At 45.3% G+C, this 22,491-nt stretch overlaps 1 protein-coding gene across 2 annotated transcripts; it reads left to right on the forward strand.

Annotated features, from left to right (window-relative positions):
- Positions 1 to 2,440: 2,440 nt before the first annotated feature.
- jcada (junctional cadherin 5 associated a) lies at positions 2,441 to 20,012 on the forward strand. 2 transcript variants are annotated; one of them, XR_015099018.1, is made up of 6 exons: positions 2,441 to 2,540; positions 11,458 to 12,005; positions 13,545 to 14,450; positions 14,964 to 18,490; positions 18,632 to 19,000; positions 19,121 to 20,012. XR_015099018.1 is itself a non-coding variant. In XM_086102134.1 (5 exons), exons 2-5 carry the CDS (start codon positions 11,641 to 11,643, stop codon positions 18,664 to 18,666), a joined length of 4,833 nt encoding a protein of 1,610 aa, XP_085958260.1. In that variant the 5' UTR covers positions 2,441 to 2,540; positions 11,458 to 11,640; the 3' UTR covers positions 18,667 to 20,012. The 2 variants fall into 2 exon arrangements, 1 of the variants encoding a protein (XP_085958260.1); XM_086102134.1 differs by having other exon boundaries at positions 18,632 to 20,012.
- Positions 20,013 to 22,491: the final 2,479 nt, after the last annotated feature.

Raw genomic sequence — 22,491 nt, forward strand, 5'->3', positions numbered from 1 at the left:
CAGGTGCTGTTGAGTCTACGGCCAAAAACTATAAAAACAAAAGTTACACTGTTCCTCACAGAGCCCATTTGTGCTTTTCAGTCTTCTCGTTCTTTCCCAATTTGCTCATTGTCTTGTCATGACCTGAACTCTATTAAAATGCTTTGTGGCGTGTTCAAATGCCAAATTCTATCATCCGGACGCTTAATATACTGTACTTGTCAACACTTTGACTGATTTATTGTTAAAAAAACCAACCCAAAATTCAATGAAATAAACGATTAAATTAGATAATCCAAACATGAATCATGTAAACATGCGGTCATTGTGCAAAGTGGACAGAACATTTTACAGAGTCAACTGACTTCAAAGGGGAAAATAGTGAAATAATTTCAACTTTGCAGGCCTAAGTTGACAGCACCGAGTAGGTTCCAATCCTTTGCTTTCAGGGGAATGCACTCATATGTAACATCTGTGTCAATATTATGGAGGTGGAGGGTCTTGCTCTTTTTAAGAGCTGGATAGGGAGTAAAAGGATAAGCTTGAAAGGCACACAGCCAGAAGTGTAAAAGAAGGGTTTTGGCCAGTCTTCAGGGAGACTACCAAAGCAACATAAAATAGACCTACAGTATGTATTAGACGACGACGGGTTATTATGGACTTCGTTTGTCCATCCATTTTCGACAGCGCTTGTCTCCATTCGGGTCACTGGTGATATGAAGCCCAACCCAGCTGACTTTGGGCACGAAAGGGCGCATACAGTATGTAGACAAACATTCACCCCTATGGACAATGTAGAGTCTTCATCTTAGCATCAACTTGCATGTTTTGGAAGATGGAAGGAAGCTGGAAGGAGAACATGTAAAAACTGAGGCGAGTCTGCACTAAGGTTCGAACCTGGGACCTCTCAACAGAGTAAGACAAGCAGATATGCTAACCCCCACACACTCTGCTGATGGAGGAACTCCTCCTACACAAATTAAGGATATCGGATTCAAAAAAACTCACCACACACACACACACACACACATACTCACACAAAATTGCTGGTGAATTGATTTTTAATGTGAAATAAATCATACTGACAAGGACACAGCTACAGCAACAATATGGAAACAGCAGAAAGAGTCTAGGAAAGGAACTTGTGAATTCTTAAAAGATGTCACAATTGATTAATTCTGTTATGTAATACATATTGCATGCAGACATACACTCAGCGACCACAATGTTGGGTACATCATTAGATTCTGATGAGATCCATTACAAGAGCTGCATAAAAATAATCTACACAGTGGCTAGGATGCTTCTTTTTGATTGCTATTAAGAATACATTTACTATTGTGGATGTAGTACAGGGGGGTTTTCAATATAGCGGACCCTCCAGCTCTTGTATGTGATTATTGGGTGGATATTGTCTGGTGAGTACGGTGTTTATTCTAGTTGCGCTGGCATCACATCCAATTGATGTGATGCCATGTCGGTGTGATCTGCCCAGGGCCTTCAGATTCATTCATTCTGGCCAATCTGATTTAGACTATATGAGCATTTGTACTATGTCTTTAACCAATCACATTTGAAAATTTTCCAATCAATGCCATCCACATTTTTCCATCATCTGACTGGTTGTTTGGAACAAAACTTGTTGTGGCCAACAACAATATGCATATAATAACATGAAATAATCACCATCTCTGGTGAGTATGATGTTTTTTATTTGTTTTGTCAAAATAAATATTGATTCCGAGCTGCTCTAGGATGATTTACAGCACGTGCAACAATTGTGTGCTGTTGTTGTGCAGTGAATCCCTGCTCGTCACGGGGTGAAGGAACTGAACAAACAGCAGGAATGCACTTTTTTCAATTAGACAAGGATATGGCCTGATGATATGAAGCTCTGCCTCCTCCTCTCAGTTCATGCTTGGCACCAACTATTTTTTGTCAAAGGCTGAGCACCTAAAGAGCGAGTAGGTCATTTTTTTTTCAGTGAATACCGTGCACTTGTAACACCTCCAAAATAACGACTAGGTGGGGGTTCACTTTAAGGATGTTTTTTTTTTTTTGCAACATGATGGTGGTAATTCGATATGGATTACATTGGCAAGGGTAGCAAATGAAAGGCTTCATCTCCGTAAAGGCACCTTTTTCACCCAGATTGTATGCGTGTGCAGCTATGGGCTACCTTTTGATTGGCTACATTAGTTTCATGGTCAAGGATGTGTGGAGGTTAATTATTCATTAACCGCTGTTGGTCTCCAAAGATGTCCCCGATGCACTGTGAATCGATTTGCACGACAGTAGCTGGAAAAGGTGAACTATAAGCATTTGCAGCACGGATGGATGAGGTGAAACGCTGAGAGAACAGTCATTGACATTAAGAGTGAGCGCCGCTGCATCCAGCTGCTGCCCACTGGAGCGGAGGCGGGATGCTCCCTCGGTGCTGTGCGCCGTTCGTGGTGAGGGGGCTGTTCCCTCAGCACATCCGAGCTCGCTCATTCCGTCCGGAGCAGCGGCAGGGATGAGAGCTTGGCATCCAGGCGCCAACGCGAAGACACGCTCCGCAGGTAAATACCCGCCCCCTCCCCCCAAAAAAGTGCGTTACATCATATGAATGTTGTGCGTTTATTATTTCGCTGGAAGAGTCGAAAGCTGAGTCGCATCAGCGCATCAGTCAACCTTTCCATTGGTCCTTTCAACTTCAATCTAGCCGCCTGCACGCTCTCCTGCCCGGCTTCGTCTGCAGCTCGTACCGTCGGAGGGGGCCATTCGGTTCAGTTTTTGGGTCACTTTTCAGACTTGACATACATGTGGACGAGCACAGCATGCATTCGTTGGATTTCTAACTTGAGGAGTCACGGGCGCCGTGCGGTATTTATTTTTATTATTATTTTATTATTCTTATTATCGAAGGGGACGCGCTCTTTTCCTATCAGCTGAAGGTTAAAGATTGCTGTGATGGAGCTAGCCAGGCTAACGTTAGCTCATCTTCGTGTTCTGTTCCGTGGATGAGAGGCCAAACTCCATCCAAATTACGCAATTTTCACTGTCCGAAAGCACCCCCGCACAGACAACGAATATGACAAAGGAATGTGACGCAATTGTTTTTATACTCTACTAATCCAATTTCTGTTTTAGAAATGCAGTGCATCCCCAGATATTGCTTAGGAACCTGTAGAAGTTGTTCAATTGCATAAGTGATTTTTCATCCACAGTGGGTGGGCGACAGGAGAGTTGAACCAACTGAGCCATCACTTAGTGTATGATGGGTCACGTGAACGCCGAATTTAGCCAAGGACACCCGCGATTAGTTAAACGTTTGCAGACAGCGTCACGCTTTAAATGCATTTCAACCAGACATCAATAAAAGTCAAAATAGCCAGTCGTTGAAGGGAGTCTGGTGCGTGCGCGTTTCAGCTGGACGAGTGTTGTAGTAGCAACCTCAGAGATGCCTGTCAGTCCATTTCATAACATAGCAGTCACAACACACGGATTCGTGCATGTGCAGCTCACAGTCTTCTCGTGGAGTGCCAAATGCATGAAATGGAGCTCGGCTAATGACAAATGGTTGCTTTGATGCTTGCATGTTGTCACTTTGTCTCACCTGCAAGCATGCTGGTATTGATGACCTTCCCTCTCAAGCAGCTTGCAATGTGAGGCCATCCTTAACTACTGTTTGAATTAAAATGGAATTCATTTGTGGTTTTATTTCATAGACAATTCATTCAAATGTCATGGTCCTGTACTTTGCTCTTTTGCCTGGCTATAATTCACGGTACTATGTTTGCATGTGCTGAATGGTTTCAATTTAAGAGGCTCTTGCACATTCTGAAAATTGTCTGGGACCTTTACAAAACATTGTCGCAGTCAAGATGTTTCCTTTGAGTGCATGTCTGCGTACGGAGTCACTGTACTGTATGTAAAGTGTACAGTAGTTCAGCTACAATGTTGCAAATATTTCTCTCTTGAGTTGGCCACGCGTGGCCTAAGGTGTGATTGTTACTTTCAGTATTGTTGTTTACATAGTATTTATGCTGTTGCCCTAGAACAAGCGCTGTTGGTTTTTGACCTTTCATAGCTCAGTGAGTGCGTATTAAAAGCTAGTTAGTAAATGTCAGCAAATATTCCAAGACTAGCTACAGGGGAGAAAGAAATCCGAAGTACGGTTCTGCAGGCATATGTTGTCGGTCTTTCACTGGCGTGTGAAGGCCCTACTGGAAGTCCTCAGGGGGTGAGGTATGGTGAGTTTGGGGAGGGGCGGCAGTAAGGAGGAAGCTGCTCATTAATTCCTTCCAGCAGCAGAGGAAAGGTTTGCTCAGCGTATTCGGAGGGGCCCTTCACAGTCCAACTCTTATGAGTGGGCCAAACCCAAGCCAGCGATAAGTGTCGGGTGGGCGAACCTCATGCTTTTTTTTTGCAAGGCGGTGTGATATCCATGAACTTCCCCTTCCGTCAGATTATTACTTTTTCTTGGTTCATTGAGGATTCTGTCAGACGATCCCATTTCCCAGCCCCCTGACCCCCCCCACCCCCCCCTTCTCACTTTGTCTGTCTTCAGCATTATTTCAAGGCCAAGCGCACAAAGAATATGAGTCTGGCCATTGGCTGGCTGAAAGCGTCGTCTTTTTCAAAGTCACCGGATGTTTGCCTAGCTACAGGGATCCCCTCGGAGCTCCTGTCTGATGTCACGCGTGATGTCAGAGGGGAGGTGACGCAGGCAGGCAGGACGAGGCTCATGGATGTAGCCAAGCAGAAACATGTGAACGCGACTGACATCTGCCAACGTGCCTCTTGAGAGTGAGAAGCGAGTGTCGCGGCATGAAATGTGAAACGTTTGGTGTGTATATTGTTCTGTTCTGATTGGATGCCGGCCATATGTTTGGGCCATCTGCCTGCTCGCCGCTTCCTTAGCGTCAATTTATTCCAATGTGGCAATCAGGCTCTGGTGAGATAACCCACTATTTGTTTTCACTTGTTTACATCGCAGTTTTCCACAGCTATGCCTCATGAGTGTGTGAGAATCCTTTCATCCCACCTGTTATTCGGTCCGCATTGAAATGTATGCACCGAGCTCCTAATGCAGTTCTGGCTGTTTAAGAAACATGCTGTGGAATCTCCGAAACGTGAACACCCTGATGGTCGTCCAATCTGATGAAAATTACAAGTCGAAACTTGCAAGAGTGTCTTTTTGTTCTTTTGACTGTATTTGTGCCAGTAATGACAAATAAGCACAGTCACACTTACAGACACACGCAAGCCTATAATTCAAAATCACAAATGAGCGGGATAACCAGAAATAATTTAATGTTTAAAAAAAAAAGTCTGCATCCTGCTCAGTCATGCGGTAACGTGTGTTCGTGTTATGACTAATGTGATCAGTCCTCTGGCCACTTGCTAATGATAACAGTCACTTGCAAACGAGAAGTAAATGTAATGTAGTGTTGTATAACAAATGAATGTTTAAACAGGCAAGTGAGCAGGGCACAGAAGAGGAGGGGTGATCGTCCCGCCTGATTGCGATGCCGTGGTATCATACATAGCCCCAAAGAATTGCAGAAGATTAAACATTGAATTGCTTGTCAGGAATCTGCTTGATTGTATCTTGCAGCAACGTTGAAGGAAAACAATATATAGACTATACAAATCCAAAACATGCACGGCAGGTTGATTTGGCGTTCCACATTGTCCTGAGGTGTGATTGTGAGCGCGGACGGTTGTTTGTCGATGTGGTTCCTGCGATTGGCTGGCGACCGGTTCAGGGTGTACCCCGCCTACTGCCCGAAGACGGCTGGGTCAGGCTCCAGCACACCCGCGACCCTCGTGAGGATAAGCGGATTGGAAAATAGATGGATGGATGGGTGGTTATTTGTTGTTGACCTCTGCGTCACTGGGCAAGAGCCATGCGAAAGGCCAGAGCATGCTAACCCTTTGATCAGCCCGCTTCTGGCCGCTAAACATGCCGCTGTCATCTCCAGCAAGCCCCGGACCTTGACAGACACTAATTAGGACACGACATGGATTGGGAATAGCTAAGTACAGGTGAAGCCTACTGTGTAGCACAACAGTGTGTCCGTGGGTTAGCGTGCCTAATGACCTTGTATTTATCCCCCCCCCCCCACCCGCTCTCATTTTAAAATGCTGGCTGCGGTACAAACGCTCAGCCCTGAACATCCTTTTACATGTGAGTGCATTCAGCCGAAAATCTCATGACGTGCAATGGCTGATGAGGTCAGCAATGTAAAATTAGTTCATTGATATGTTCAAAGTTGTTGCGCAGCTTTGCACTGGGCTGTTGTCATACATTAAGCCTGGAGGACAGTTATTTGGCTAGACCCAGTACGAAAAGAATCGGGGCCAGACCAGAATGTTGTACCCTGTGATGTATTGGTGGAATTAAAACAATAAAATAGTCTCCCGCCTTTAATTTCGCTGCCAGCGGAGTCCGACTAAAATAAGTTCTGAACTGGAGCAACGAAGGGGGAATATGTTAGCAGCCCACGCATGAGCCAGTGCAAAACAACTGTTGCCATGGGACATGATTAACAAAATAATTCAAGTGTATGTCTTTTGGCCAACCTTTTTTTTATGAGCTAATTGACTCACAATGCAGAGGGCAACGAAGGCCAACATGCAAGCGAAAGCACGTTTGCCGTGCAATGTGGTGATGTGCTTTGTTGTCGGTGCTCTTGTTATTTCTTATCATCGTGCGAATGCTCAGAGGGTCGAGCATTCGCATTGTATTCCGCGGCGAAAAAGTCCATACTAACTTCTCAGCTGCATGTCGTTTGCCGTTTCTCAACTGATTTTAAATTCAATCCGAGGACAAAATGTGCTTTGGCACTGGTGAGCTTTCCAGTTTAGCAATCCAAACACGCAATGAACGATTCGACATTTTGTCAAAGGAGACCGCAGACGAGAAGCATTGATGCCATGACATTCGAAGTCGATGGTTGCGCTGAATGAAGACATGTTTCCACCAAGTCGCTGAGTTCAGATATAGTCCGGATTTATAAATGCTGATCACATTTGCATTTCCGCCACATGTAGGCAGGATGATGATGTCAACTACAGATGAAGAAATTGACGCACCAATAAATCAAAGAAGACACACATGATGCGAGGATTTGCTGCACGCTGACTTTCTCTGTAAACAATCAACACACGCAGCTGGTCGTAATCGAAAAACAAGTTGCAAACAGTTCTTGAAATCTGTGAGGACCAATCAAAGGGCGGCAGTGTGTCAACCCACCATACACAAGTTTGATTCAAACATAGTCAGAAGTGGGGACTTTGTTATGTTGCAGTACCGAAGTGGACCGAACCATATTTCTTGGTGGAAGTGGGACTGTGGGCACTTTCTTATTTGCACTTTTGAATCTCTAATCAAAACCAAGTTCGTTGGTTTATTTCTATTCTAATCTAATTCGGATGTGGACCAATCCCACTGATAGCACGGCTCCTTATGTAGCAGATCTTCCTTTCACTGTTTAAAGGACTGTAATTTTCCGGCAATATCTAATGTCTCCTTAAAATGCACGAAGCCGGTGTCCTTTTTCCTGATCGATTTTCCAGACAATTAAAGAGATGGAGAGCAGCTTTCAAGAACGCAACGAGTTGAATTAGAGACGTGTGACTCCTGATCCACTGGATTGTTGCCGGTGGATGGGAGGTGGGGTACTTGCGAGATACGTCAAAGCTTAGCATTGTGGAGTTAGCGTGCACGTGAAGGGAAGTTCGGCATTAGGCTTTTCGGCATTTGTGAAAATAAGCCTTAAAGTTTGCTTGGTTGTTTGTCCACCGGGCTTGTGTGAAAAACATGCCTCTGACATGTTTTCACTGGACAAACAGAAGCCCGCCGAGAGACTGATTGGAAACATTTGGGACACAGTCGGCACACCTCCATCCCCACAGCCGCGCACTTCCTCAGGAAGACCAGGGCCCTTCAATGAACACGGTGTGGTCACAAAGATAAACAATCGGCAGATCTTTGCTGTTTGTCGAATGTGATGGGCCAAACAGATCCGGGACCAGAGAACAGCCAAGTACACACCCGGCTCGGGACTCTCTTTTTAGATTTGAGGAGACTGGGGAACAATGTGTAGAGGTGCGGCTCTGGTGGAATATTTTTCGGAAACAGGGTGGGTGATTGTCTTTTTGGTTCGGTGTAGTAGACTTTTTTTTTGGGGTGGGGGGGGGGGGTGTTTCATATTCCTTTCCGTTTGGGGTGATTTGTGCCATTTGATCACATCTGCATCTCATTCGGGGCAACATAAATCACTTTCACTGACTTTGTTTTGACCACAGAGCAGTTCTTTGCCAAGTGTTCGTAGACAATCTAGCCGCTTACTAACCATTTCTGTGCAACTTTTTCTTCTTTTTTTTTTCCATGTTAGACTGTAACGCCTGTGACATGGCCAATTGAACAAAGACTCCATCCGGTATTGTGTGCCACCCTTGCTCTCCCTCATCTTAGTTTGGCCATAAATACAGTCAGGAGGTGACACCAAACTGTCAACCCGCAAGCCGTCACGCTCCTGCAGCCAGTCATGTGTGCACTTTCATTTCCTAGCCAAAATGTTTGTAATTGTTTTTGTTTTTTGTTTTTTTTGCCTTTTTTTTTTTTGGCCTTGACATTAGTCCATATGACCTGAAAAGCAGACACGTCTCTTTGACTGCGTAGCGAGTATAAACGAAGTGGCTGATGATATGAGAGCACGTGGGGGTGGTGCGAGGGTCGTCTGTGGGGAAATGCCAGCCCTCATGTGGTTCTGTTTATTTTTAGCTCGCTTCGCAGCGTATGTTATCCATATCAACTATTTCATTAATTTCCCCCTTCCTAAGAGAGCGCCTTCGAGAAAAACACAGTAGATCTGCACCCCCCCCCCCCCCACCCCGTTTCCATATTCCAGCAACCACAATGCCATCTATTTTCCACACAAGAGGAGTATTGTCACGGAACACAATGTTTTTGTGTAGCGGGGGATGAACGCCGCCATTGTTGCCATCGCGTTCCTTCAATCCAAGGTTTTACTTGATATAAAATGAGTAATTCCGTTGCGTAACGGCATTAGCAGTATTTAAATGCAGCTTGTCACGGGAAAGGAGCAGTTGGGGCGCGGTTGGCGCAAAGGCAGATCATTTTACAGGGGGAAATCCTGACTTTGACCGATGATGGAGATTATCCTCATTTACTGGTGTCACCAAGAGCAATTGCCTCATATTAAGAATTCGGTTGGATCAGACAGCATACGGTTCACTTAAAACAGGTTGATATGCAAATACAACATTATCACAAGGTGAAGTGGATTATCACATGAAATATCATATGCATGAGCTCACTCTGATTTCTGAGTTTGACCAATTCGGCATTGACGCCGTTTGAAACTGCCCCCTGTGTCCAATCCCGAAAGGAAACAGAAATATTCCGACACCGCCTTCCTATTTCTGTTTGAAAATCCTCGTCTCAGTTGAATGTAGAACCTCAAGCAATAGCCTGATTCTCATAAGTGGAGGTTGACACGCTTCTAATGACCTCATTTACATATTAAATCTGCTCTTAATATTCTTTCAGTCCGAACATTGAAAATGAAGAACAGAGCTTGAGCGAGGGTTCCAATTTTTTTTAACGATCGAACAAATGTTGAGATTCAGAAACGCTTTGTGTTAACAGTTCGAAACGTGCACATCATCAAAGCCATTAGGCCATTTATTTATATATATATATTTTTTTCACATTTGTACCACAGTGACTTTTACTGTTTTGTGGTGTGTGTGAATCATGACCTTCAAACAGAAAAAGGATTGGGCCACATAAATAAGCCAAACGCAATGATTTGTGTCATTGTTTTGACATTGTTCGCGACAGAATACCCGGCTAACTTGCAGCTCGTCTCTCCTTGAGGAGATTACGCAAATGGAAGGAGTGAAACTTAACGAAAGTATTAACTGGGTAGGAGCCAAGGGCCAATCCGCCAAAGCTAACAGGTTTAAGGTTTTAAATGGTGGTGGGGGGAAAATAATCTTATTAAGGAACCACGCATACAAAGAGCGGCATTTCATGGTCTCGGATGCTCTTAATCACCGCGTAGTCGGCTCTTCCAAGGTTCAGGTACACGGAACAGAGACGGACGGATGGGCCAAGGACATGCAGTGAGGAGAGCCATGCTGCCCCCCCAAGTCAAGGCTCTCTTATTGTCAATCCTTGTTTTTCATCCCTGTGAGACTATCGTGGCAAAACAAATGCTAAGATGCAAAACAAACGCGCATGAGTTGCAGATGAATACATTTCGGATTTGGCTGGCTCAGCGATGCGGCTGTCAAAACTGAAAATGAGTTCTTGGGCCTCGCCATTCGACGACAATCAAAGTGCATATGGCTTTTAAGCTCTCTGAACGGCATTCGACGACTGCAACGAGTCTCATTCCGCTGTTCCCGAATGCCATTTCTTGATTCCGGAAAAGCCACATTGTTGGCAGTCGGCTCCACCGGAGGGTATATCGAGTCAATGGGCCGCAGCATCTGTCCCGTTGACACGGCAGCAAGTATGACTTCATCAAGGGCATTGCGTCATTAGCAGATGTACCCTGCGTATCATCAGTGGGACTTTCGCACACATACAGCCATCCGCTATGGACGGAAATGAGATTTTTGCATGAACGCGGTGGGGCAATCCAAATGGGTTCGTTCTGAACACAGTTTCATCCACAGTTCAAAGAGGGTGTACACACTTGTGCAACCGCATTATGATCGCATGATGACTACGCCGCTCCACATATTTGCATGATATCTTGGGATTGCTGTGAAGTTCCACATCCTCACTTCCTTTCTTTCTTCCACATTTCAGTTCCGTGACTGCATTTCTGGGCACTCTCTTGCAATTTCTTGGGGAATTCCAGTTTTTAGTTTTAAAATATGCTGCTTATTCTCTCAAGATGAAGGAAATGCTTTAGAGATGCAAAAAGAAACCAAGACGGAGGATGTGGATGTGGAGCAGAGAGAAATACGAGCCCTCATTTGTCGTCGTGATATTCCTGAGCACCAGTTTCATCCCTGACATTTAGCATCCCGCAGTTTGCTGATGATGGCGTTTTTTTATATTTTATTTTTTTGAGGAACATTTGTTTACTTCTTTGTCCACCAGAGTTCTGGATGTAGACCATTTTGTGAAGCACGGAAGATGGATAAGAGAAGGGAGGGAAAGACTATTGAGAAGTTGTAAACTTGGACCCCTGAAAAAGGGCACACATTTGTGGCAGCATCCCACTTTGCTGTTTAACTCATTCACTCCCAAAGACGTTTTTAAACGTCTTTTCAGACTTGGTCTAGAATTAGCTGGTACTGAATGAGTTAATTACAGACAAATGGAGATGAAATACCCGTTCCTGTGTTACACCTGCGATTGGAGCATTTTTATCTGGTCTTCGTAAGATTGATTTCTCTCTCTTTTGGCTTTTTATGTCATCTTCTTCTTTCTTTTCCACTCAGTGATGGCCTCGGCTGCACAGTTGTGCCGGTGATCCTGCCGCTGCATACAAGGAAGAAGCAGAGACGCCTTGACAACTGACCTACCTTTCTCTACCCCCCAAAACGTGGAGAAAAAAAACACAGAGGGGGTGGAGGAAGGGGGGTGGGGGCAGAGGAAACACACCAGCGTAATCAAATGCGAACATGTACAGCGTGGAGGATCTCCTCATTTCTCATGGATATAAGCTACCCAAGCCCAGCACCGCCTCCACCGCCCCGACCCCAACCCCTGCATCCACATCCCGACAGGCGCCCCCCTCTTCACCTCCATCTTACGGTAAACACCACGAGAGGCCCAGTAGCAGGACAGTGAATGGCTATGAACGAGGCTCGAGATTGACATACGCAAACAACTGCGGGAGCAGGCGCCCTCAAGCATACGTGACTGGAAGCGGCTGCCCCAACAACAACGTCCAACCCGGGGACAGGAGCCAATCCAGGCAGGAGGGTGAAATCCAGGGCCAAATTGAAACGCCGTCATTTGGAGAGTCGCTGACCTCAGACAGCGGGTAAGTTTAAATTCTGTGTTGTCACATCACGCCTGTGATTTGCTGACCGATTGTACTGCCAAGCGTCCTAATTCTTGTTCACTTCACCGTTTAGCGAATAATGACGGCACATTATTTGCTCTAGTGCTTTGATGAAACAAATCCATGACACTAACTCGCCACTCAATACTTTCATTTTGCATCACTTCGATGGTTTTTTTTTCTCCTCGTGTGTTCCGCCTTTATTTTACCTTTTGCAATTTTTCAGAACTCAATTTTAGCTATTAAGAGGAGGTGATTCAATGTGTGCCGGACTCCTACTAGTCGTAATCAAAACAGCTCAGGGTCACGCCTGAGTGCCTTCATTTAAGCATACACACAGGGATGTCATTTTTGTGGAGCCCACGACATGTGGCCGACTGTCTTACATGAAAACTCCGGAATTACAGCTCATTATAGATTACACCCTCCATCAATAATGTAGCATATATATAGGGTTTAATACATAATGGAGATGGAGAATGGGCTATATTTAGCTTAGTCTGGTGTTATGCAATTGAGGGCCTAATTGGGTAGGCACAGTTAGACTGTATGATAGGTCTGCAGATAATGCAGTTGGAGGGTTTTTTGTTTGTTTGTTTGCTTGTTTGTTATTTTAAACAGAGCTCTTTTCCTATTTGCACTAGCAAGTGTGCTGTAACATAGACAAAGACAATACAGCTTATGTCCAAACAATTAGATATGTTTGTTCATAATTTGTTTTTCCTGTCCTTATACTTTGTTTGGTATTTTTTAAATCCTCTTTTGCCACCATCTTGTAAAATTGTCACGTGTTTGACTAAAATAAGTAACTGTTTTTACTTTTTCCCTTGAGAGGGCTAATTGGCATATTCATACCACGACTTTGGCCAGTGGGAACCTGGGAATTGTCAATGTGTGGGACGCAATGACAGGACTTTATCCTGGCAGCTTCAGTTTGGATAATAAATGGCCTGTCTTTGCTCTCCCATTAGGCAGTGACACAATTAGACTAATGATTCTAACTCCTAATAAATATTATGCCTTTTTATTTAGCAGCTTGGCATGGATCTCGCCGCCTGTCCCGCAGCGCACGTGTCTGATCATAGTTCAAAATGTCAAGGGCGGTCAATGGCTTCAGCCTTAGGGAGGGTGCACATATACTTGCATCTTGTTTACGGTCATTTTGAAAACAGCTCAAATAAGACCCCTTGGAGTTGTCTTTGGACCCAGTGTCAGCCATAAAACATCCCCAAACAGTTGTGACAGCAACAAATTTGATTGTTTTTGTGAAATGTAGAAATATTGAATCTCTTGGGAGGGAAAATCGAATGTTGCTAAATATAAATGTCCTAATAAGATTAACATGTTCGTCATAGTGCGTCTCCATGAAAAAAAATACATTTGTCGCCATCTAGTGGAAGTTGAATTCCATCAATGAATCCAGAATGTATCTCATCAATGCATTCTGTATTCTAGTTGATGCCAACCTTCCTCCCGTGTTCCATTCTGTTCGATTCACTCTTTGACTTTTCTTCCTAGGTTCTGTGATGGCACCAGAGGTCAACAGATGCAGTCCAAAGACGTGTCCTTCTGGAGAAGGAGAGGCCAGGACTTCACCGTGCTGCTGGACTATGCTGACCACAGAGAGTGCCGCGCGGGAGCGCATGGGGAATATAACAGACCAGAGGGACCTCAACAAGCAAAAGGTCAAGAGTTGCCCGTTGAGGAGAGTCAGAGAGTAGCCCACGAGCGGCAACGCTGGGCGGCCCAGGTACAGGCTCGTGCGAAAGAGAGGGAGGCGGCTCTCAAACAGTGGAGAATGGCCACCGAGAGGAAGTGCCAGAGCCTGGGGACAGAGGAGTGGCGTCCAGCTGTCAGTTTTAGTCGCCAGATGTCGCAGAGTGAGGGTGAACGTTGGGCACAGGAGCAGCAGCGGCTCCACGCCAGGACACCGGAGGGAATGGTAGTCCACTCCAGGACCAAAGCCAAGTCCCAGTCCATGCCCAGGATGCTGCGACCTGAGAGCCTGCAATATGTGGACATGGCCTCGTGCGGTCAGGACTTATACAGGCGGGTTAATGGCCACCCACTGTCACACCAGGACCTTTACAGGGCACCCCGCTGGCCGGAGAATGGCAGGCCAGCGAGTGCCAACCAGTTATCAGTAACGCCAAAGCCCCGCTTCACTCGACCCCCCAGACCTCCCTCTTATGAAATGCACCAGCAGATTAGGGGAAGCTGTGAGTTGTTGTCTGGGAGAGACTCGGTTATTTCCCATACCAGGGACAGGACTCCCATACCCATCATACGGACAGGTGATGCTCCACTAGACTATTTTGCACAGGATTCTGGACCTCCAGGATACATCCCTCCCCCATCGTATAAGAGAGCCCCTGTGATTATCGGAGGGCGCCGGGGATACGGTGAGATTGCAGTTGATTACAGGTAATGTGTCCCATTTCGATGGTTAAATTCAGTGTATTATAAAAAGAAGTGCAGTGCAGTGTTAGAGCAATGCTAGATTACACACTGTATGTGCGATTTAATCAAAAAACAATGTTTGGGTTTTGTTTTGTTTTTCATTCAAATTCAGTATTGCTTGAGGGGTTGCCTTGTCGATGTTCGTATCAGGTTAAATGACAGTTAATGACAGCAGAATCATGGCTGCGACTGTCCTCGCGGGAACATCCGTATTCCCAGACGAATGACTTTTTCAAAGACACACCTTAAGCAGTGGACGGCTGAGCTTACCGTACTCTTTTGGACCATCTTTTTTTCTTTGACACGTCAGACTATTACCGCTTGAAATAAATGCTACAGCCACGTGTCGACACATGTTGGATCTCAAATAGATTTTTACAATATTGACACGATACGATCCATGAAAATTTCCTCATGATGTCATAGTTGTTTCTAATTCCCCCGCGTAGCGATCCAACGGTGTTGTCTTGCTTTTAGGTACAGAGGTGACGTGTACCAGCAGATACACGTGGCTCCGGATGGAACTCATTGGATCGCTCGACATCCAGCAGGTTCAGGAGAGAGGTGCATTGCAGGCCACAAGCAGCTCCATCCTGTATGTACTTCGCAAGAGCATCCAGGCGGAAAAGTGCAATATATCTCCTTCGATGACCCCCGCATACGGCACATTTCTTCAGCTCTTGGTGGTAATTCCCTGACAGACGCTGACAAGATACGTCACATCCGCAACGAACTCCCCAGCACCGCCGCGCCGGAGCCCGCATCCGGTAACAGTGCCTTTTTGCCCCCGCCGGGGGGGGCTTTTATCGCTGCCAAACTGGCCAGTGATGCTAATCAGACGTCTTCGTGTGACTTTGACAATGACAATAAGAGGTGGCGCAGCCATTTGCACAAAGCGACTGTCGACCACTTCTCAGCAACTGACCAAAATTGCAACATTTTTTCCAAAAACCGACGTCCTCCTCCATCGCCATCTTCAGCCTTTCAGGCCCCAGTCAGAAGAGCAGCGTCTCGCCAGGGGTCCAGTTTAGATCAGGTCTTTGCAGAAACCATCACACAAGTCAAGAAAATTGTCCCAGAATCAGGGTTGGACAACAACAGAAATACAAAGAGAAGAGTTAGCGAGACCATTTTCTGCCTTGTGTCCGTTCCCCTCCACACACCAACTAACCTTAACAAAGATGTATCAGCAGATCAGAACAACAACGACACAGCACGAAGTCTGCCCAGGACCAATACAGAAACCTTTGCCGTCGGCCTCAAAGAGACCCGCAGCCTCCGAAGTAAGTCAGTGAATGAGATGCCCATCAGTGTCCACTACTCGCATTTTCATACCACCAGCACCTCCTCCCTGCGGAATTCCAAGAGGGCTCCTTTAAGGAAGGAGATCATCGATGCCTGGGCGCTTCAAGCCAATGAGGACAAGGAGATGTGTTATTCGGGGTCCTGGCCGGGAAACCAATACCGTAACCAGGAAACCCAAACGGGCTCACCCTTGACAGTGGTGAAAAGTCCAGAACTCCAAAGCCCACCGGGAGCACAAGAGCCCGTCCATTCTGCCTCGGACACACCGACCGACAGCGGCGTAGGAACCAATAACGGTTCTTCCTATGGCTATCCCATGGCTGGCCAGAAAAACCTCCATCCCTCCAGCAACAGCGCCTTCTCCCGACTAGGCAGCAGCCCAACACCACAGCAAGCGTCGCAAACGTCGGAGCAAAGCATATCCTCCCCAAGCAAACACGATTCAGGAGACCCGAACACATCCTCTCCAAAGAAGAGCAACTCCAGTCCTCCCGAGTGTCCCGAACAAGTGGCCTTTGGTCAGTTCCTCCTCAAGCCGGTCACCCGACGGCCATTTGATGCCATTGGTGAGCTGGAGACCATCAATAAGGAGATGGAAGACACAATCAGCAAGAGGCGTCACGTCGGTCGGTCAGTTGACGATTTGGATGGGATGAATAAAAGAAATGGCCGCTATAGATCAGGAACGCATTTTCGAACCGGCCTCGAAGCAGGCAGAGAAGCAAGGAGTCTTCCCCCCACGCTCACAGAAAAAACTGTGATGAAAATCAGATCAAAATCTTTTCCCTCTGCCAACGGTTTGGAATCGGTGGGCACACGGCAGACTTTCTGCAGACCACAGACCAACATACAATTCACAAATGAGATATGTGCAATCCCCAGCCCAGGCGGGAGACGAGCCGTGCCCTCACTGCCTCACCACAGTAATTCAAACCGGCTTTATAGGCAGGATATTCCTGTCCCTCGGGAGTCATTGCTAAGGGATGTTGGGCTAACCGTCTACACAGAGACCCCCAGTGGTGGCGGGGAGACGACGCAGCGCTCGCTCCCGGTTTCGCGTTCGCTGCATCACACCGACCTGACAGTTCAGCTTTCAAGCGAGTGCGGCGCAGTGCATGTGAAAAATTGTGACAGGGCAGAGCACAGTTCTGATCTGGAGCTTCAAGATAAAGTGGAGACTGAGACAAGGGCTCAGTTGGACAAAATGCGGCAAAGCAAGAGTGAGCTGAATTTGAGCATCAACGGAAGCAGGAGCGAAATGTTCCAATTGTCCAAGAGTCATAGTTCTCCACTTGTCACCCAGCTGACCGAGGAGGTTTCCCATGCGTTCAAGGAAAATGGTCATGACAAATACTGCCACTCTGAGCCTCTAAAATACAAAACAAACGAGTCGACAATAGCAGACGTGCACCTTGAGACCTTGCTTACCCAAGAGAAAGCCAACGCATTACCCGCAGAGGACCTGAGTAGCCTGTACGAAGTTAAATGTGCAAAGGGAATACCTGAAAATGAATCCATTGAGCAGAGAGCTGCCAGAATTTTGGGTATTCCCGTCCCAATGGAAACCTTGGGCGTGTCGGAGAAAAATGATGATGCAGAAACCCCCGTAGATGAGACACCCCACGGTCCAGGTGAAGGCGAACGCAATGTGTTTGAGGGGCCCGATCAAGTCGAACAGGAATCGGCAATTTTGCTGGGAACACAGATGAAAGAGGTCCAGGTGTCAAAATTAGGCAAAGACCGCAATGACGATGGCAAACAAAAGCACAATAACAATCAACATGACGGCGAACGTAGCGAAGAGGACGTCACTCAGTCAGCAGTGGTGCTGGACCTCCCTGAATTCCCACCGTGTCGTCTTTCACTGTCCCTACCCGTCAGCCCCGATGAGAAACGACCACTAAGGAAAGGAGAAAAGAAGTGCAGCACAACACAGCCTTCGAGAAAATTCATTGAAGCCCTGCAAGATAAGCTAAGCTCTTCCGCGAATATATCCGGGACATCTCTGGGCAGGTCGACCACAGACAGAATAGCCCGACTCAAAGAACTGCAATCGGTGTCTCGAATTCGACGCCTCAGCCTAAAAGGTTCCGATTCAAGCAGAGACTGTAATTCTGAGGAGAGAGACGGAGACAGACGGGAAAACTTAGTTGAAGGAGAGGCAACGCTTGAGGTTGAGGAGAAACAAGAACACGAAGAAGGCCTGAATGCCCAGATCAGGGCATTCAGGAGGAAAGAAGAGGACGTGAAGCGTGAACATGCATGTGTAACCGAGGACGAGGTAGCACCTCCCAAAGAAGCTTGTCAACCCGGTGAAGACAATGAAAATATATGCAAAGGAGACGGAAAATCAAAGGAGGTAAAACAGACTGATGATGATTTTGCACTACAAGCAATAAAGGAAGGAGCGAGAGAAGTCGACGGAGCAAAGACGGAAGAGCCAGAAGGAAAAGTGGAGCTTGACATTGGCCACAACGCGGACAAACAGCAAGCGGCAGAAGTTAGTCCGAGTGAAATGACAAATGATGTTGAGGTAGACAAGCTACCCAAAGCGAAGCTTCGTACGAAGCTCCAGAAGCCTCCACTGCTCCCTAAACCTCGAAGTGTTCCCAAAAGAGAAATAACTCTACCGCTCGGTCTCAGCCCCGGGACCTTGACTCCCTCAAATATGGAGGAAGAGGAGATGCTGAGTATCTCAGGTGCGTCTCAGGGTATGATAATGGGGGCAATTTTATTTATGTTTTAATTTTTACCCCATATTCCATAATAAAAAAAAAAAAAAATAAGTTGTCTGTCTCGGTGCAAAAGTAATCTGTGTTGTCATTTCTTGTTCTCATCAGACTCCTACGACCCCAGTCGAGTGGAACGAGTGTAACCTGCGACTCTGTGTTTAACACTGTGGAAATCTTCCTTCTCCAAGTTTCGGCACGAGAAAAAAACCAAAACAAAAAGCCGGCCATTCTCATCCTGCGGCCTCGGTCGGCCGTGACGCTTCCAGAATTGTTACATATCACCCCCTCACAAATCGGACTTTCCTGGTGCTGCGGGAACATTTTTTCCCAGCCAAATAAAAAAGTGGTGCCAATTCTCCTAGCCCTGCGATTGGCTGGCGACCACTCCAGGGTCTCACTCAAAACCACCCGGGTGAGGCTCCAGCTCGCTCGCGACCTGGAGGAGGACAAGCGATGGAGAAAACAGAAGGATGGATGGTCAGTTGTCCGAGCCTTCTTCAAGTCTTGCCCTTCCCCTCCCGCCACCCTTCCAATGTTTCTTTGCTCCACCAAGTAAACTGCCTTCCTTTGAAATCTTCTTCTTTTGGCTTCCGTTAGCGCGCATGTCGTCGTTTCCTCCTGCACTCGGCCATCCGGCCCAGTGTTGAATCATGAATGTAAAAGTGCTTCTGCTCCTCAAAAGAATTGTAACAGGTAAGTTCAAAACAAAGGCAACAGTATTGCATTACAATCAGTATTAACCCTCACCAAATGTAAATATATATTGAAAGAAGTATACCATTTTATCTTGATTATAAAAATGAGTTTAAGAAATGTATATTTTCTTATATATGTTCGGAAAATTAAAGTTTTTTTTTTTAATCTGATATTTGAGTGTCACGCTAATATGGACCCCTGTAGTCTTTATTCTTCTACGTGTCTGATAGCGAATGTACTCAGCGAGTCTGGATTGCAATGAGAAACACTGTGGTCTTTGAATAGTTTCACTCAAGAGCAATATAGTGACTGTATGTTTGTTTGTTTGTTTTGTTTCGGGGACAAATTTAGAGTGGTACGTCTCTAATTGAATGAGGTGATCTCAGTTCAATGTCTACACTACGCGCGTGTGATTTTGCAAATTCGGAGGTCATTCGTGTCGTCTTCGTGAGTACCGATAATCACTTCGAATACAGAAAGTTTTTTTCCATCGTGGCGTGATCCGTCGCTTTCAGCATCAGCATTAACCAATGGCACACAATGCGTATCACAAGTGTCTGATTTCAGTGCCACTTTGCCAACCACTATAAAACTCGTGTTGTATATTTTGGGCAGGTGGAGGTTTATATTGGACTGCCGTTGTTAATCGGTGATTTCAGAAGTGCTTTTCTGCAGGAAATGATGATGTGAAAGCTATGTTGAATGAAAGGTGACCTGTTCACACTGTTTCTCTTGGTTAACTTATGTGTAAAAATATCAGTCGTTTTACCATGAATTAAACGTTTGCATCAATTACTCTGGTGTGACGGTGTTGGCAATAACGTTAACAATGAATTGTAAACTAAAATCCTATCATTCTGAATGACTATTACAGCCACGAGAGGGAGAAAGTTAGCCTACTCGGGGGAACTTTTTTTTTTTTTTAATTCTCATGTGACATTGACAATGACATTGCCACTTTTTTTCTTTTTGACAATCGACTTTAGACTTCAGTCACTGAATTGTTTTTTCCTCTTCGGTGTCACCCTAATACTTCTTTGTCAATTCCTGATAATGTACACAACATTGTGAACATGTTCAATCATTTTACGTTGACATATCAGTGCTTATTTATCAGGTTTTGGGCAGAAGTAACTTTGCTTTTGGGATAGCAATACAAGACATTTGGGAATATTGTATACCAAACCAAACTTTATGCTATGCATTGGACATCGACATACCAAAATTCAAAGTTTTTCTTGTGTCTGGCCTTTGCCAGGTTTTTTTCTGCTTTTGTCACAAGGATAATTTTGATCCATGATATTTTAGTCTGGTTTGAGACATATATGGAAAAGTGGCTTTGGCTGGACTAAGCCCATGGACGCTCAATCCGAAGTTGGTCTTGTTTTCGGCTCCACACCTGTCCCTCCTGTTTCCAGGTCATTCTCGTTAATCTTTTGTACTGCAAGTTACTTGTAACATATAGATTGATTGGTGCACATCTTGCTTTGATATTTTCTATTTTCATACAGACAATATATGTATAGCTTCTTTTTTTATGTGTGACATCTTTAGTTTGTGTGTGTGTGTGTGTGTGTGTGTGTGTGTGTGTGTGTGTGTGTGTGTGTGTGTGTGTGTGTGTGTGTGTGTGTGTGTGTGTGTGTGTGTGTGTGTGTGTGTGCGCGCGCGCTCACGTGAAACGCGTAACAAGTTTCGGAAAAGTGTATTTGAATATAAAGTACCGGTACTTTAATTTGGTACTATGGCATATATAGTCTACCCAATAAACAACTGTTATATTTCATATAATGTATATTTTATTTTCAAAAAGGTATTCTACATATTTAAAGCAGAACATGGTATTTTTAGATTGTGAAAAGGGAACTAATTATAAAAGGCACAATGTTTGTCTACATTGAAATAGATCAATTAGAATGATCATGCATAGAGACAAATGTGTGCTATTGTACAGTATTACAGACCATTCATAAATAAAAGTCTTTGCATGAAAAAAATGTCCTGTGTGTGTTTCTCCTCCCCGTGGATGGGAGACAGTCAACACTTGGCATACTTAATTAAGAAAGTCATGCAACTGGAATTTGGAACCAGACGGCAAGCTGAAGTGACACCATCATCCACAAGAGAGCGCTGTAGTACTTTGACTTTTAACGTGGTTGCAAAGCAAACGCGACACTAGATTCAGTCTACAGTTTTGTATAATGCTGTTATAAGTCATTGAAATTCAATTTCTGTTCTATTATTAAGACCCCAATGAGATATTTTATTCGCCAATACGCTAGTAAAATAAGCGTTCATGGAAGAATGTTTTTGAGCCTGACCAAATTGCTACTTATACTGCATGTGTCAGTTTTTAGATGCCCCGTCATACACAATCCTTTAGAGTCGATGCATCCTCGGCTCGATTTGGCCTTCATAACCCCCGAAAATCTTGCTGCAGTGAGAATATGAATCCCCCCCGCCCCCCGGGATAATTCAAGGATCATCTTATTTTAATATTTTGTGTAGCCATGCGTGCTCAAGAAATCAAGTGGAGTCATCGATGGCATTTCTTTCGTGACAAATGTTGATTCTGTGGCCCACTTTTATGTCCGTCTGTTTCATGGGCTGTCAATTACTACGGGCTATAAAATCACATCCTTGCATTGGACATAAATGAGCATTTAGCCCTCCACTGACCCTTGACCTCACAACAAGGTGGTGCCTTTTCTATCTTGCCACTCAGGGTGCGTTCACATGACACATGGGACCAAAACCATATTGAACCCATGTGGCGTTGAAGATAACCCCGCTGCTGACAATGCAGACGTCCTCCTCCCAACCGCTCCGCTTTGTCTCTCTCTAGCCGCCCTCCTGACATCCTGTGTTCGCCGCATGAGGGCCACCGAGCGTGACTTCAAAGGTGGGTCTTGGAGCTGGAGTCTAGCTGTGCCAGCGGGGCAATTCAAACATCCTTCTGTGTCATTCTTCTTTCATCCTCTATTCAAGAAATAAAAAAGAAATTAAAACTTAAATTGGTCAAAAAATGTACTGATACTCTTCTATATTCTGAATCTAAAGTCCAGAAAAAAAAAATCACACAAGTCTACGCTAATCATATGCGACCGACGTATTAAATGTGATTTTCCAAGTTCAAGTGAATATACTTCAAAAACATTTGCATACATGGAAAATATGGATGCAATCCCTTTTTTCAAAGGAGTTGACCTGAGCTGCAAGCCAATCAGGTCAGAGCTGCAATTGGCCATTCCCAGGTGGTTGCAATTACCTTCCCT

This window comes from Hippocampus guttulatus, chromosome 21, assembly GCF_054856545.1.
Source record: "Hippocampus guttulatus isolate MCC_2025c chromosome 21, RoL_Hgut_1.0, whole genome shotgun sequence".
NCBI lineage: Eukaryota > Metazoa > Chordata > Actinopteri > Syngnathiformes > Syngnathidae > Hippocampus > Hippocampus guttulatus.